At 40.1% G+C, this 17,441-nt stretch overlaps 1 protein-coding gene across 2 annotated transcripts; it reads left to right on the forward strand.

The window, feature by feature from the left end:
• The first annotated feature begins 935 nt into the window (after nt 1-935).
• NAE1 (NEDD8 activating enzyme E1 subunit 1) lies at nt 936-17,022 on the forward strand. Of its 2 annotated transcripts, XM_061345956.1 has the most exons (20): nt 936-1,052; nt 2,083-2,186; nt 2,281-2,341; nt 3,203-3,233; nt 3,677-3,748; nt 4,052-4,131; nt 5,219-5,328; nt 5,694-5,803; nt 6,408-6,470; nt 6,768-6,831; nt 7,931-8,022; nt 8,664-8,723; nt 8,819-8,952; nt 12,165-12,240; nt 12,575-12,614; nt 14,002-14,088; nt 15,099-15,191; nt 15,589-15,703; nt 15,779-15,828; nt 16,849-17,022. In XM_061345956.1, the coding sequence occupies exons 1-20, from the start codon at nt 997-999 to the stop codon at nt 16,956-16,958; spliced, it is 1,608 nt and encodes a 535-aa protein (XP_061201940.1). In that variant the 5' UTR covers nt 936-996; the 3' UTR covers nt 16,959-17,022. The 2 variants fall into 2 exon arrangements, with proteins under 2 accessions (XP_061201940.1, XP_061201941.1); XM_061345957.1 differs by lacking the exon at nt 14,002-14,088 and having other exon boundaries at nt 963-1,052.
• Nucleotides 17,023-17,441: the final 419 nt, after the last annotated feature.

Here is a 17,441-nt window from a genome sequence, read left to right on the forward strand (position 1 = left end):
TTAGGGACTGTAGTGATAGGACAAGGGGTAATGGGTTAAAACTTAAACAGAGGAAGTTTAAATTGGAGGAAATTCTTTCCTGTTAGGGTGGTGAGGCACTGGAATAGGTTGCCCAGGGAGGTTGTGAATGCTGCATCCCTGGCAGTGTTCAAGGCCAGGTTGGGCAGAGCTTTGGGTGACATAGTTTAGTGTGAGGTATCTGTGCCCATGGAAGAGGGCTTGGAACTTGATGATCTTAAGGTCCTTTCCAACCCTAACTATTCTATGATTCTATATATAACAAATCAAATTCATGCTAAAGAGAAGCAGATTACAAGGATGATTGAACATTGTCTCCCAGGCTGGAACCATGCACGTATTTCTCTTTTGCTGTTGCAACTTTGTGCCAGAGACACTCGTTGTGATTTTTAACGATATGGTTTCTTCTTTTTTTTTTTTTTTTTTTTTTTTGGTACACTTTCACAGGACAATCTGCATTGATCCTGTATGGGAAGCACACACCACCTGCAACACGCATCTAAGCCGATGTATTTTAGCACAGGTATCTGAAGGACTTCTGTGAAACGGTTCAAAACTCCGTACCAGCGATGTGAAGCGTACACGGACGTGAAGCGAACGCCACCCGAACACGAACTCTCGGAGCGGCACCACGCTTCAGAATCACTCTCCTGAAGGACACGGCATCCCGCACCCGTGCACGCCGTGAGCTCCACAGCCGCCGGGGGCCGCCTGCTCAGCACAGGGACTTTCTGCCACCTTCCCAGCCGCCGACCCACGTTCCAGCAGCACGATGGCGACACCTCCCGCCCCGTCCCGACCGGTGCAGGTGCCAGCTTACTGCCACCATGACGCTCCACACCCCGGGAACTAAGCCCCGCCCCTCCGTGAGCACAGCGCCCGGACCCGCCAGGACACCGTACACCAGCAATAAAATGCCCCGCGCATGCGTTGTCCCTCTCACGCTAGAGCAGTGCGTACGGTGAAGAGCGTGCGGCAATGGCGGAGCCGGGCAAGGCCACCATGAAGGAGCAGCGATACGACCGGCAGCTGAGGTAGTAGCATGGGCCGCGAGCTGCTGGGGATTGCCCTGGCTTTGCGGGGCTGCCGCAGTTGCGGCCGGGCGGCCAGCGGGCTGCTGTGGTAGGGGGTCTGCGTCTTGCCGCAGGCCGGGCCGCTACTGCCGGCTCTGGGTGCTGATTCTAGCACGGGCCTCCCCTGGGCCCGGTTGCGGGGAGAGGAGCCGCGCCGCTCTGTGCGGGCAGGGCCGCTTGGCGCCGCCCGCCGAGTCTCCGCGACGGCGGCTATGTCCCAGCCGGGTCGGGCGCTCTCGGGTTCGCCGAGCGGCTCTGTGAATGTCTGTGCTGGCAGGGGGAGAAAGGCAGAAAAGAGGTTAAATGGGAGAAGGGCTGCAGGGGAGAGCCCGGTGTGCCGCGTATGGCATGGGTTAATTCTCATAGGCTTGTATACGTCTGAAAATCTTAGTAGTGGTCATGATTTTCTGCATATTCAGTAATGTGCTTTTTTGCAGCTGAAGAGACTAAAGTTACTGCCCGTGTGAAATTAGTGGGATGTTTGTGGCAGAGTACTGTCAAGTCCGGATTTCAGCCTGAATACTGTTTTATAGGTGTCTTCAACACGTTGCTAAACTCATCGAGACTGATTTCCATTTGTTTGTGCTGTTTAGTGTTTCATAATATATACAAAACCAAAAATTGTTTGCAGTGAAACTTACAAAAAAGAAAGCATTCAGTTTCCATGCCAGAATTTGTTAAGGAATGTTTTGATCCATACTGGTTTTGAAGAAGTTAAAACAAAAAAAAGGTGTGAACGTTCACAGGGTGTAACAGTGGGAAAATGAAATGACAGAAATATTGGGTTGCTCTTTAGAAAGCTTCAGGTTTGTCACAGTGAGTTTTCTTAAGGAAAGCTTATTCTAGTTACTGCTGTTTAGCTTTTCTCATCAGTGAATGGAAAGTAGTATGCTAGCCTCCATTGGTGGCTGTTGACTTTTATTTCTTTATGTTGGCTTTAGAATCTGAAATGAAATAATTTCATACAGTTTTGGTTTCCATCCCAATATAGGCTGTGGGGTGACCATGGACAAGAAGCATTAGAATCTGCCCATGTTTGTGTGATAAATGCAACAGCAACAGGAACTGAAATACTCAAAAACTTGGTGCTACCAGGTAACTAGACAGCTCATCTGTAACTTCTTTCCAGTGCTTCTAGTAGCTTCATCATACCTAAATATTAATGGTAGTTATTTTTTTTCCCCCCAAGGTATTGGCTCTTTCACAATTGTCGATGGGAATCGGGTCTCGGGAGAAGATGTTGGAAATAAGTAGGTTTGTTACTGATTTCTATTACAAATAGAGAAGTAACAGGGTTCATAAGTAATTGCATCTCTATATTTGTTAATCCTGTAAAATGATTTTAAAAGCCTCTGTATTTCTCCAAGTCTTTTGTGGGTTTGGATGTTGGTAACATACAAAGCATGCACAATCACTTTGGTATTATTAGCTTCTGAATCTGACATACGTTTTTAGTTGCTGGTTTGTACTTTACAGGCCTATTTGCTTCACTTAATATAAAAATATTTTTTGAAAATATGCTTGCTGCAGTCTTGAGATGTGACAGTGCAAGATTTGCTTGTTTCAGCATAGCTAAATGTATTTTATTTTGGTGATGAAGATAACTTACTCTTCTTTAGTTTACCATTGTGAAACTGACTGAAAGCCATTTATTGGCTTTCACAGCTTTGAGAGAGTGTGTGCAGCAAGGGAAAGGATGACAAGCTCTTTAGACATCCTATAAAAATAAATTTGTTTACTAAGTCTAGATCACTTTCTCTTATGGCTCAGGTAGATACCTACAAAAGTATCTGCGCTTACAAGGGTTGTATGAGGGGGCAAGAATATTCCATCACATGATGAAATTAGTGCTTACAAGTCTGCAGTATGATTCTGGCTTTCAGAGGAGTTTGGCAGGTCTTATTTGCCCCATTTGTGGCTTGGGTATCAAAAAGTTTTCTTAAGAAGCTTTTCTTAGGAAAATATAACAGTGGTGGGGAGCAGAAAAAAAGATTTAAGGAACAGCTTGGTTTGTTGTGTATGGGTCAACAACATGTTCTGCACTACAAAATGTAGCTTTAATGTTGTTCTGCAGAGTAAAAATTCACATATAACTCTTTTTTCCTTTTCAGTTTCTTTCTACAGAAAAAACATATTGGTAAGGTAAGGAGATAATAAATGTCACTTCAGGTGTATTGAAAGCATGGAAGTATTAAGTAAATACTCAAATGTAGTATTATGAGTAATGCTTAAAAACATGTATGTGTAGGTTAAAGTCTAGTTGTTTTTTGACAAAATTCCGCATGCTTACTTTTTAGTTGCTTATAAGTGAAAAGATAAATTTCATTCTGGCTAGACTGAATGGAAAAAATTAACTGGCTATGGTTAAGAAAATCTTTGTAAGGATAAGGTGGAAGAGCATTGTGGTTTAAAGAGACATAAATGGGGGGGGGGGAATCACAGAAACTGCAGAGTACAAGAAACAGATTTTGGAGCTTTTTTTATTTGTTTTGGTTTTTTTTTAGCATGTAATATACGTATTACTGATGTACTGGATAAATCACATTTGAAGAGGCTAAACATTGTTTTTTGTTCTTGTGAAACAGAATCGTGGCCAGAGTGCCACTGAGCTCTTGCAAGAATTGAATAATGATGTTTCGGGAAACTATGTCGAAGAGGTTTGTTTTCCTAAATTAGTTGTATGTATCATTGTTACACAATGTGATAAAAGTATGAAATAATAGCTGTATGTTGTCTTTGTAACATTGCAATTTAAGTAGCTTCATGATAAAACAGCATTTGAGGAAGAACATCGTAATTTATTTGCAAAAAAGTCAATATATTTATTTTAAACGTTCTTTTGTAACTTCATCATCATTTTGTAACTTTAACATAACACTTCTGTTCACTGTTGAACAGTCTTGCTGTGTATTCAGAAATTCTCACAGTGTTTCCTGGCATACTTTTTCTCTATTTTTTAGAGTCCAGAAGTACTTTTAGACAATAACCCTTCCTTTTTCAATCGTTTTAACTTGGTGGTTGCAACGCAACTCTCAGAAAGGTATGTTTGTTTTCCTTCAGTTGTAAAAGCAGGTTTTAACTGTAGGCATTTTGTTGCAGGAAAACTGATGCAAAACAGAACTGTGCCATTGTGAAGGAATGTTGCAATAAATGATGGCATTTTCCCATGGACTTTTTTCTAGGTTAATATATAGTTTAAAATCCCCTTCAGATCCTGTCTACTAGATGCTGTCTCCAGGTGTATTTTTCTATGTCAAGTACTCCTCTCAAGTGAAAGATATTTCTGTTTTGAAATTACTATAACAAGTAGTATTCATATGTAAAAGCTAATAGATCGTATTTTCTGTGATACCTTTAGATTTTTGCAAATGCATTTTATCATTTGTATAACCCTTTCCAGTTTACCCAAGAATGTAATTATATGTCCTGTATGAACTCTGTCAATTCCAGAAGTTCTTAACTTTTTGTGGTTTTTTTATTTGACTGGCTAACCGTGCTGAGAGGCCTTTTGCATGCTGCTTTCTGGTAGAAAGTGCAAATAGAAAATGACAGCTCTCGGGGGAGAAGAGCATGTATTTGTTTCAGTAGTCCAACTGCCTCCACACAGGCAAGAGGTGCTGGATAAATCAATAGTTAGAACTTGCTCTGTAAGGAAGTGGCTGTTGTTCATACTTTATAAATTTTCTCCTTCCACGTACTTACAGAAGAGTTAAAAAGTACTCTGTATTATAGAAATAAGAGCCAACTTGCCTTTCTGAAGAGGTGATTCCCTAGTGAATAGCATATTTCTTATGTGCTTTTCAGAAGCCTCTGATAAGAGCTGCCTCTGCTGGAACTTACCTTTGGGCAGCACACAGATCTAATTTTTCTCTTCCTTTCACAATTCGTTTAAGGTTTTAGTTAGATATATGAAGCATTTGGGGGATGCAGTGAAATATAAGTAAGCTAATGGATAAACATATCCCTAACCTAGTAAATTTACAAATAAAATTACCTTATATGTGTTTAGAATCATAGTATTAGAGTTCTCTGAGGAGACCTTTCTTAAGTAACCTGTGTAAGAGTTGATTTTATAGGTAATTATTGTCCTGAAAGAAACCCAAATCAAAAAATGTTTTTCTTTACAGTACGTTGCTGCGCTTGGCTGAACTTCTCTGGAATTCTAACATTCCTCTGCTGGTCTGCAGGACTTACGGGCTGGTTGGTTACATGAGAGTCATTATTAAAGAACATACAGGTTAGAGGATCTTCTGGGATAAACTTTTCTAAAAGGTTTAAAGCTTCAATGTGTAATGTCCCTTTGATTGTTTTTTATCTTTTTTTTTTTTTTTTTGGTCTGGTGATGTATTTAGTATTTGTTAAGTTTTATGTAGTTTGCAGTTCATCACCGGGACCATTCTTTGAGAAATGTATAGAAATTACGGACTGCAACAAATAGTAAAATTAGAGCTTATCCTGACATTAAATGTAACTTACACAAAACACTCATATTGAGAATCAAGCAGTTGAACGAGCAGGTAATGCACTGTATTTGATGTATAGCTCTGTTCTGAAGCCGGACATAAAACTGAACAGTGTAGTGTAATTCTTTTTTTTTCACAGTTGTGGAATCTCATCCTGACAATAAGTTAGAAGATCTGAGACTGGACAAACAATTTCCCGAGCTGAGGGAACACATTCAGTCTTATGACTTGGATCGTATGGACAGAAAGGTTGGTATGTGGTTTGCACTATGTTTTTGAAGACAGATGAAGATAGAACAGGGATTCTGTGAAAATGACTCTTGGCAGATGACTTTTTTTGGTGCCTGAACACAGGCAACTGTAGAATCACTTATGAAGTACTATTTTTGGCCTGTGCCTGAAATGTTACAGTCTGCATTTAAATCTTGAGCAAATGGGGGTCTTGGGAAGTAAGGAACGTTCTTGAACAACTTGATTTTTTGTTAAGATTGATTCCCCTTAAGTCCCCTGTCTGTTTTGTTTGTTTCGGTGGTTTGTTTTTTTTTTCTTTTAATTTTTATGATTACCTGCTGCTGCAGAACTTTGCAGTGTAGGTATTTGTGCATAGCAGAAGTTCCACTCCAAAGAAAAATACGGGGGAGCTTGGCTCAGACACCCTTATTTGAAGTAAAGAAATAGTAATTTGATAATTTGTTTTATAGTAGAGAACATTATTTCTGAACTGAATCTGGAACATGTCCTGTGTCTTTAGAGTAGTGGAAGGGACGTTGTTTGCATTTCAAAGAGGTTTTTAATTTGTTTCTTGTTTTTTATATTTTCTCTTGACAAAGATTTCTCTGCTGTTCAATTACAGGACCATAGCCACACTCCATGGATTGTGATTGTAGCCAAGTATCTAACAAAATGGCTCAATGAGGTATATTGCAAAATTGGATAAGTCATCAGTCTTATCTTTATTATTATTACTATTACTTCAGTTATGTCTTTGCTAAACTAGGTTGTTGTTTTTGGTAATGTGTTACAAATACAGAAAATAAGGTGGAATGATTAAAAAACAGTTACAAATTGAAATACAAGTGAATGTATATGAAAAGTGGCAGACTCCTAGAGTTCATCAGTCTGGATGCTCATGAGGCCAGAAGTATAGATATTTTAAAGACAAAATCTGTTTAGTCTGGTTTTCTTTCTTTTTTTTTTTTTTTTTTTAATTTAGGAAAATGAACAGTTTCCTAGGAGTTACAAAGAAAAAGAAGCCTTCAGACAACTGATCCGGCAAGGTAAATATATGTCCTAGAATACACTTACTCATAGTGGCAGAAATGCATAAGGCAGTATGTGGGAAATAATCAGAAATTCTGTCAGGGTTAAGTTATTAAAATTCTGATGGCGTATGCAAAATGACTCATCCACTAAATTATTGTTTTATACAGGTGGGTCTTAAGATTCCAGACTTGCTTATAAATTCAGTTTGGCAGTGTTTCATACTGCTTGCTTTTTAAGATCAAGAGTATGTTTTCATTTGGGTGGGTAGGCATTAAGAGCAAACCTTGTGGAAAATGTTGATGTTTAACATGGAAAATGTGATAGAGAAGAAAGCAGATGGCTTTTGACTGCAAGTAGGTGGTTGGTCTGTTGACCCAACAAGACGTGCTGATCGTTGCATCTCAAAATGACCGGTTCAGAGGGAGAGAAAGATGGTGTAGCTATTGAAATAGGCTGTAATCAGTATGTGAACAGACTTAATTTTTGCAGACGCTTCAATCTAATACCTTTTGTGCATGCTAAAATTATTGAGGCATTTTTAAGATCTAGAAATACATTCTCTTGAAATGACCGTAGAATAAAAACATGAACTGAAATTTTGGTATTTGCTCTCTTAATGCTGGCCTGTGTACAAATTGCCAAGTAATTCATCTCCAGGTTGGACTAGGGAACTCACCCGAACTGTAGTAATTACCTCTGGTTAGATTAGGTTTTTAGTGGAGTCTATTTCTTGGTCTGGCTTGCTGTGTGTTTTCATATGTGTTTGCCAAAATTGAGCAAAAAACCCCAACAAAACACAAGTGGGAATGGGAAAGAAACTTGAATTGTCTCTTTACCATCATCTGTGCTAATTTAGTGATTATTAAGCTTTTTCTCATGCAAACTGGTATTTTTGTGGTAAGTAACTTCTATTTTACATCACAGGAAAATTAATCATATGCAGAATGTACATGTAGGTAGTTTTATCAGTACATCTTATTGGTAATTCAGTTCTTTGCTGATTAGCTGTTATGCCACAAATACATTCAAAGCCAGTCTGCTGTGTTGGTAAGACCTAAAGAAGGTGTTAAAGTCAGGGTATTATGTATTTTTAATTATATCTTTTTCAATAAGGTATCTTAAAGAATGAAAATGGGGTCCCAGAAGATGAGGAAAACTTTGAAGAAGCTATAAAAAATGTGAACACAGCATTAAATACTACAGAGGTAACATATGATAAAATCTTAACTGCTTTGTGTTTTTTCAAGACATACTATGCACGTATAGGGCAGGAATTCCATTTGCAACATTTGTATTTAGGTAAAACAGGATTAGTGCAATTTTTAGAGTTGAAATAATGTAAACCAGCCCTAGACTAGGTGGCACTGTAGTTTATGGAAATTCTTCTGTTTCCTTGCTCATGCAAGGAATCTACGTTTCCTTCCTGAAGGCTTGAATTCAAGTATAGAATGAGTCAATAATCAGAGTCCATTGCTATTGTGTTCCTGTTGTAGACTTTTACAGCTTACTTCTTAAAAGATTGGTGAAGTGCTTGGTACAATTGTGAAGAATTACCAGTCACTGGTGTGGGTGATGTCTGATGTAAATACATGGCTAGGAAAGAGACTCAGAAAGCATTTGTTGAAATTGTGCTATATTGAAGCAGGTTGCTATAGTATTTACCCTGTAGAAATGAAGAGCTTTAAGGGACGTCTGACTCAACAAACTCAGTAGCTTCCTCTTGAAGAAACATGAAATTCCTTCCTAAACTGATCAAGCTTAGAAACATTAAAAGTTAAGTCGTCATTGTTTTTCATTAATCCTGAAGTAGTAACTCATGGTTTCTTTTTTTTTTAATTCTTCATAGATTCCAGAAGGCATTGAAGAGATTTTTAATGATGATCGTTGTATCAAACTCACAGAGCAGGTAATGAGTACCTAAGGGTAAAGGGTAGGACTTAAATATAGACAAAGCATCATAAGTAACATCTCTGTACTTGATTGTCTCTTGCGCATTTGCAGTCACCTTCCTTCTGGATATTGGCTCGAGCTGTAAAGGAATTTGTGGCAAATGAGGGGCAAGGAAGCTTGCCTGTTCGAGGCAGTATTCCTGATATGATAGCAGACTCCAGTAAATTTATTGAATTGCAAAATGTGTAAGTATACCATTTTCTCTTTAATAGTTACTAGTGATTTTAAATGGTGATGACTTCAGACCTCACAAAATGTGTGAATTCCTGTATTTAAAATAAGAATGTGTGTGGGCCTGGGATGAGGAAGGGTCTGGGAAGCATGACAGCCTGAAACTGTGCTCCCTGTATAGATTGTCTGCTGTTTGGAACCAGGACAAAAGCCTTCAGTGTATCCTTATTTCCTAAGATTGTATAGTAAATGACCAGTTCCCTTACTTACAGATCTAGTAAAGACCTTGCTATAGGTGGTAGATACCATAGCCCAGCTACTGCTGTCCAAAGCAAACTGTTGCTTAAACACAGTCTGTTTTTTGTCTTCAGTGTGTATGTTTACTTGGCTGCAGAAATTCTATTTTCCTTGTGTCGTGGTTTAACCCAACCAGACAGCTTGTTACCCACTCCCCCCCCCTTTCTTGCCCTCCCCTTACTCCTGGAGGGACGGAGAGAAGAATCAGAAAGAATGCAACTCCCACGGGTTGAGATAAGAACAGTTTAGTAACTAAGGTATAACACAAATCACTACTGCTACCACCAATAATAGTAATGATAAAGGAAATAACAAGGGAAGAGAATACAACACCCCATCACCAGGCGACCGATAACTTGCCCCCCCCAGCCCGACCAAGCACCGACCGATACCTCCTCCAACCCTGCAGTCCACCTAGCCCTTCCGGCTAACTCCCAGTTACGTCCTGGGCATGACGTGCTGTGGTATGGAATACCTCTTTGGTCAGTTTGGGTCAGGTGTCCTGTCTCTGCTTCCTCCCGGCTCCCCTCCTCCCTGGCAGAGCATGAGGCCCACAAAGTCCTTGGCCAAACCAAAACATCATTGTTTTTCAGCTCTGTTCCCAGCTGAAAGTCAAAACACAGCACTGCACCAGCTACCAAGAAAGACAAAAATGACTGCTACTGCTGAACCCAGGACATTATCCACCCCTTATTCCATACCATTCACGTCATGCTCAGATCCCACATTTTCAATATACCATCACTCTTATCTAAGTGCACTCTCATCGTAGTGCATGGACCAGTCCCTATAAAGCTGCTGAGTCCATCTGGTCCATGATGCCAGGCTCCATCTCTTGTAACAGTCTTTCAGAGCAGGAGAGGCTGTGTGCGGTGTTCACACACATGAATAACCTGGGCAGTAGTGTCCATTGTTAGGTCCACCCCTCGATCATGAGTCCATCTCTATGTTGCATCTCTGCTCTGTTGGCCTTAAGGGTCATGGGCCCACCAGGCTCAAAATAATTCATTGTCCTTCCATCTCCAATGTTTCCAAAGCACTGGAGGGGCCCAGTGGACTAGATACTTGCCCATACTGTCCCTCATGCCCTGCCACTCATGGCTGTCCAGCCTTGGGGAAAACCTCTTGGTCCTCCCATATTGTTGTCTAACCCCAGACAAGACCCAAACCTGACTCTGCTTAAATTTTGGGATCAGACACAATGGTGGTGGGTAAAACACACTCTGCGTATGTGCCAACATAGTGAACACCATCACAATCAGCAGGCAGGTCCCAAGGATACCCAAAGGCCATTCAAAACCTTCAGAACTCTCAAACAATGCTGCTGTACTTGTCACTGGGGCTGGTGCAGCTGCTGTGCTCGCCGGCTCTTCCACCACCAGCTTCCCTTTTCCTGAGTCCAGCTCTTCCTTCTCTGCCTTGCTGGGAAATGCTGCGGGGTCTCCTGCGTGCTCCTGGGGCTCGGCGGGCGGCTTCCGGGGAATGCTCTCGGCCGTCGCGGGGCTGGGCTCGGCCGCGGGGCTCGGCTCCTCTGCGGTGCTCGGCAGCCGCCTCCTCCCACTCCTCGACCGCCCTGACCTCCTGCACCGGCAGCCGTCCCCTTGCGGCCTCCGGTCCCGCTCCCGCTTGGGCCCCGGGGCCGCTCTCCCAGGGCCGCCCCCCCTCGGCTTCCCAGAGCCTCACGCAGACGGAGGTGAGGGCGAGGGCCAGGACGGTGAGGAGCAGCCGGACGGCCAGGTACCAGTCCACGGCCACGTCCGTCCTGCCCTGCTGCTGGAGCCCGCCCGTATTACAAGTTATTGCCATAAAGTACAGTGAGACAAGAACCTTAGCCCAAGCCCCACACTTGATAAACACTAACACAGCAAATACCGGCTCTAAGTAAGTTACAACATTCTGAAGCTCTGAGATCCAATAAATCATCATTGTGATGGTCAGATCTGTCGTTATCTCAACCCCTCGTGCCCCACGTTGGGCGCCAAAAAGAACTGTCGTGGTTTAACCCACAGCCAGACAGCTTGTTACCCACTCCCCCCCTTCTTGCCCTCCCCCTACTCCTGGAGGGACGGAGAGGAGAATCAAAAAGAAATGCAACTCCCACGGGTTGAGATAAGAACAGTTTAGTAACTAAGGTATAACACAAATCACTACTGCTACCACCAATAATAGTAATGATAAAGGAAATAACAAGGGAAGAAAATACAACACCCCATCACCAGGCGACTGATAACTCGCCCACCCCCAGCCCCACCAAGCACCGACCCATACCTCCTCCAACCCTGCAGTCCACTCAGCCCTTCCGGCTAACCCCCAGTTACGTCCTGGGCATGACGTGCTGTGGTATGGAATACCTCTTTGGTCAGTTTGGGTCAGGTGTCCTGTCTCTGCTTCCTCCCGGCTCCCCTCCTCCCTGGCAGAGCATGAGGCCCACAAAGTCCTTGGCCAAACCAAAACATCATTGTTTTTCAGCTCTGTTCCCAGCTGAAAGTCAAAACACAGCACTGCACCAGCTACCAAGAAAGACAAAAATGACTGCTACTGCTGAACCCAGGACACCTTGATACTTAATTCTAAATACTAATGAATGCCCTTTCAAGGGACTGCCAGGTAGATCAGGAAGGGCAAAGACTTCGTGGAGGAACATTAACTACAAATTCTAAACAGCATCAGTGTAGATCAGTATTTTAGGAAGGTCATCTTCGAACACAGGTATCCGCAACATGAATTTAGGATTCCTGTGCATCCTGGACATGATGCAAATAGTTGGGCCCAAAAGTCTTTTTTACAGTATTACCAGATTTTCGTGGCAGCTTTTTTCCTCCTTTCTTTTTTTTAATCTCTAAAATGAAGCAGTATCGTGCAGAAGACTTAAATTTACTGTCTGTGCAGTTGTGCTGTTGAATTATTAAGACTTCTTTATTATTAACAGATACCGTGAAAAAGCAAAGAAGGATATTGCTGCTGTGAGTAACCATGCTGCTAAATTGCTACAGTCCCTAGGCAAGGTAATTACAGATGTGTGGCTGTTCACACAAGATACAAATATTTTTTCCCTGGCATTCTGTAGAGAAATAAGTCACAGGAGACAGAGCTGAGAAGGCTAAATTACAACATTCTCTTTAAAAGGCTTAAGTAAATTGTAATGAGATTTAGTATTTGTGGTCTGTTTTCCCACTTTTGGTTTGGTCATGTAAAAGGCATACAGTGATAGATTATTTACAATGTAAAAAGTACTTTTTTTACAATTTAGTTATTTCACAATAAACATATTAGTAACTTCGAAAATATAAATTCTCTGGTCATTGTATGTACTACAATTAAGGGTATGCTCTCTTTTAGGCACCTGAATCCATTTCAGAGAGAGAATTAAAATTGCTTTGTGAGTATACTTGGATTCTGTTGCTGCATTTATGCAAATGATAAAATAATTAAAAAATTTTGAATGATCCTGTAGTTATTAATCAGTAATTCAATATCTGAATTTTTCAAATAAGTTCTTAGCACTAGCATCCGTCATCTTGAATGGAAGTAGCAAATGTTCAGCACCTGTCAGGGACTTTATGTTGTCGCGATGCGGAGGGAACACAGCACAACCAATATGATTGATCAAAGTGATCTGTTTATTCTGCTTAAGCCTGGGGTTTATATAGAGCTAGGCTGTTATTCACACATATTCTTGGGAAACTTCTGTGGTTTTATTATTTACAGGCACATCCCATTTTCTAACCTCCTTATTCCTCCGTTCAAGATACTCGTTAACTATAAGGTCAGTTTACCCCCCTGCACAGCTGGTGTTTTTTTACCGAGCTGGGTTTCTTACTGACTTTTACAAAACTTGTCCCTGGCCAAGTTCAGCCATGGGAACGTAACCCTTGCCTGCCAACCACGCTTCCACAAGCACCTTTCAGTAGTGAGTCTATAAAGGTTAGCTTTTAATTATAATTTTTCAGGTCTAAGCAACAGGTAGCAGATATCCTCTACTTTCTGTGATTAGTACCTAATCACTTTTGCCTATTCTGTGTTACTGACTTTGGAGTGTGGGCCTTGTAAAGTGGTAGTCTGAAAAGGTAAAACAGTGATGCAGTGAGTATTACTGTTGGTGGCATTTTAGGTTATGTCTGTTCTGAATGTGTGTACATGTCTGAAGTGCAGCCTGGCTAAGTCTACTTGCAACTGGAAAACTTCTCTATAAGCATATAGAGAAGAGCATGTTGCCCCTGTGTTCATAGATCATTTGCTGGGGGTCTGAGAACCTTGCAGTTTGTCTTTTTTGAGTGGTAAGGCAGTAGCTGCGCTTCAGGTTGTTTCATAGCCATGACACTGGAGAAGAGCGTTTTCCCGCTCATAGCTGTGCTGTTAGAATATTGAGAGTATGGGAGGCAGCAGTAGGTATTTCAGGAGATTAAAAGAACCCATATTCAGTTACAGCATGGAAGGGGAAAACGTGAAGTTGCTGGCTGTGGCTTATGAATTGCTGTAGAAGAGCTACGCACTTTGTGAGCTGTTACATTAATGTGGCAGATATGTGTAGATCCTAGACATAAATAAGCACAATGTATTTCACTACCATATCTGTGATCATAGACCTAAATGTAGCTTAATAGATTTTATTATTGCAAGCTGCTGGAAGAAACAGAAAAGTGTTCAATAGAATTATCATGAGTTTGCCTTTCATGTTTAGGACATCAGAGATACAGACTTAAAAAGGTTTAGTAATTGGTGATGCTTTCAAGTGGGTAAAATTCTCCTTTCCGCACTCTACTTAGGCAGCAATGCCGCTTTCCTCCGGGTAGTGCGGTGTAGATCTCTGGCTGAGGAATACAGCTTAAACACTTTTAATAAGGATGAAATCAGTAAGTACGCCTTTTTGGTTCATACTTTTAATTGAATTTTCAAGTTGAAATGCTTTTGTGATCAGAAAGAATTGTATGTTGAACATTCTATTTCATCATGCAGTTTCAGAACTTGGCTTCAACTAGAAGTATGGGGTTTTTAAGTCTAGCGTGTTGAATTCAGTTTGATTTTTAAAGACTTTATTCTTGATAGAATATAAGTAAAACATTGTTTTCTGCAAGCTTTTCTGTACCTCAGTTATTTCTGACAGAGCTGTAAAGGTGCTTTGACCTGACTGAAGATATGAGAATAATTCTCTTGCCCACTCTCAGCTTACCTTTTTCAGTATGTGAACCAGCAAACTAGTTACTTAGTACTACATTTTATTTTTTAACCTTCATAAATTAATAAATGATACTAATAAAGCTGGAAACACTTTTAATCAAAAGTTTAAATTAAGCATATATAAGTTCCCTGAATGTTTTGGACAAAATGCATATGCAGAGTGTATACATTTTGTGCTTACATGCATTTTAGAATGTTTATAATTTAAAGTGAAAGCTCCTTGAATAAGTTGCTAATATGCAATGTGGTTTGAGTAGTAGTTACTGTTCAGAAAGACTTCTGAGCTGTATGTATGTTAAGGGAATTAAGACCTCCTTTATAGTTACAGTCATTACAGTTAAATGTATGAAACATGCGTTTCAAATCCCAAAATTATGACTAAGCATTATCCTGTTTAATCTTACAGCAGCTGTCAGAGTTGAAACATGACTGTCTTCACAGAACAGTATATCAGATACACACAGTATGGTTTGTCCTACGCTATGGAGTCAAAATCATCGTGTATCAGAGTTGACATACTGAAATTCTTAGTTGCAGGGTTTTTTTTGTCGTTGCAACTTCATTTTAGTGTGGATATTACAGTTTAAGTACATGGGAAATACTTGATTTAAAGTAATTAAAATAGTTTTCTTTCTCCCCCTACATTTCGTCTGTACCAGCTAATCCATTCTCTTGCTGTTTTCAGTTTCCCACATGGATAACCCAGACAGTGAAATAGTTCTGTACTTGATGCTGCGAGCTGTAGATAGATTTTATAAGCAGTATGGCAGATACCCAGGTATGTAAATACCAGAGTTACTTAACATCATCAAAAGAAATATAAACATCAGTTACTGTAATACTAGTTATAAACTATATTATTAGCTGAGGGTTTGTTTACATGTTAATGTAACTTTAAGAATGTGAAAATTAAAGTGAGAATTTTGTGTCTTTGGGAATTTAGAGGATGTATCTCAATTGATACTACTGAAATGGGTTGCATGGATTATGAATTGATTCAGCTGTGTAGTGATTTGTCATTATGGGTCACATCAACAGAATATTCAATTATTATTAGTCTCAATATATTAATTGGCTAAAAAACTTTTCAGAAAAATACTATGGTGCCATTTAAATTCATTAACTTTGAATATGGCATTGCAATTGTATGATGAAGCAGTTAACTTATTTTCTAGGTGTCTGCAACGATCGGATAGAAGATGATACTGGAAAGCTGAAATCATGCCTTGCTGGTTTCTTGCAAGAACATGGGCTGTCTGTAGTGGTGAAAGATGACTATTTTCAAGAGTTGTAAGTAGTCTATCTGAAGTGTCACTTTGTTGGTAAAACTGACCCCAAAATACTAACTGTTACTTTGCTATCCAGTTGTCGCTATGGAGCTGCTGAGCCACATGTTATTGCTGCCCTTGTGGGAGGTAAGAATGCCATGATATTTCTAAGGTACATAACAAACAAACCAGTCTGTTGCAGTACATGCTTGAGTCCAAATCTTCACTGTTTTAATTACTTTGTAACTGTTGTAATCATAGACTGTTGTCATGATAGCATTACAACAAAATCCTCCCATTAGGTTCTCAGGATGTGACCTCCTTTGATATACAGAAAAAGTGGAAACGGTGAGGGTTTAAATTCAGCAAAATAAACCAAATAAATAATCTTAGTATATCAATTCTAGTAACTTAAAATTGTCTTTAAAAATAAAATGTTTGAAAAAGCCTTTGAGTTAATACTACTACAATTATTACTTTAAAACAGTACAAATTTTTCTTTTAACATAATACACTTACTTAAGTGTCTGTTAAATGTAAATAGACTTGGTTGCTTACCTGCAGGTATTATCAAAACAAAATGTTTTGAATTCATGCTCAAAATTGATGTATCTTAGCTTCTTTATTTCATCTCATGTGGTGCTGGAGATAATTATATGTTAAATACTCAGTGGATGTAGGTAGGAACATTCTGATGAATTGAACTTGGTATTTGCAGTGCTTTAGAAACATGTAAAGATAACTTCTGAAGAAATGGCAGAGTACTTCATGCTACAGGAGAACACAGATCACAATTTATTTTACAGTTTAACTGTACATGGTTTTTTAATTGAACCTCTTAATTTGATGTAGCAAGGTCACAACTTGCATAGGTCTCACACATTTTTACTCTGTGTGTGTGCACATGGAGAGAAAGTATATACAGCAAAGTATATGTAAAGCTGACTTATGAAGGAAGTTGTCTGAGCCTCTTCTATATTGGAAGTACTGAATGGCATTCCCCCTCCCCCCCTCCCCCCTGGAGTTGTGTCAGGTGCTGCTGAAATAATTCAGTGTAACGAGTTGTAGATAAATAACATTATTTTACTGGCTTTTAAATGTAAAGCACTAACCACCTTTTGTTTTATCTGTTTTTCTTAGTTTTCCTTTCTTTTGCTTCTTTTACAGGAGCTGCTGCACAGGAGGTTATCAAAGTCATTACAGGGCAGTTTGTAATTTTTAATAACACTTACATTTACAGTGGTATGTCACAGACTTCAGCGACTTTCCAGCTGTAAGATAAGGCTCCTTCACTCCTTGCCACGAAGCAATGCTGCTGCAATGTTCTGTAAATACTGTGGTGTACTGTTCCATATTACCCACCAATCAAAGGTCCTTTATTTGTAACAATTTTCCCCATACACCCACCCACAGCCCCTCCTGGTGACAAAAAAAAATCGTACCAAAACCTAATTCAATAATGAGTTTTTTTTAAATCTGAAATTTTCAGATCCTTTGAAAGAAAACAGCAGCAGCTGTTCTGTTATGGTACATGGATTTACAAATTGGCTGACCTGATTTGCAGAGCTGATTTTTACAGGTTAATTTTCTTCTTGTAAAAGCTGTTCTTCAGGTTGAAGGGGGAGGACTCCCAAAAGGTTGAAAAAGGCCACTGTAACCATTATAGAGTGAGGATCCAGCTGTGAGAAGAGCTAGGGAAAGCTGCACTGATGCGCGGATTGACTCCACAACTCGTTAAAGTTGTAAAGTAGGTATGCTTT

The sequence above is a fragment of the Neopsephotus bourkii genome, unplaced genomic scaffold (genome assembly GCF_033783945.1).
Source record: "Neopsephotus bourkii isolate Nb327-2 ecotype Australia unplaced genomic scaffold, CSIRO-AGI_Nbou_v1 NB_245, whole genome shotgun sequence".
Taxonomy (NCBI): Eukaryota; Metazoa; Chordata; class Aves; order Psittaciformes; family Psittacidae; genus Neopsephotus; species Neopsephotus bourkii.

Excerpts from the sequence above, each read along its gene's own strand:
- NAE1 (XM_061345956.1), top strand. The coding sequence starts at position 997 with ATGGCGGAGCCGGGCAAGGCCACCATGAAGGAGCAGCGATACGACCGG. Across the intron at positions 12,241-12,574 it reads TGCTACAGTCCCTAGGCAAG|GCACCTGAATCCATTTCAGA; the intron begins GTAATTACAGAT and ends GCTCTCTTTTAG. Across the intron at positions 15,704-15,778 it reads GATGACTATTTTCAAGAGTT|TTGTCGCTATGGAGCTGCTG; the intron begins GTAAGTAGTCTA and ends TTTGCTATCCAG.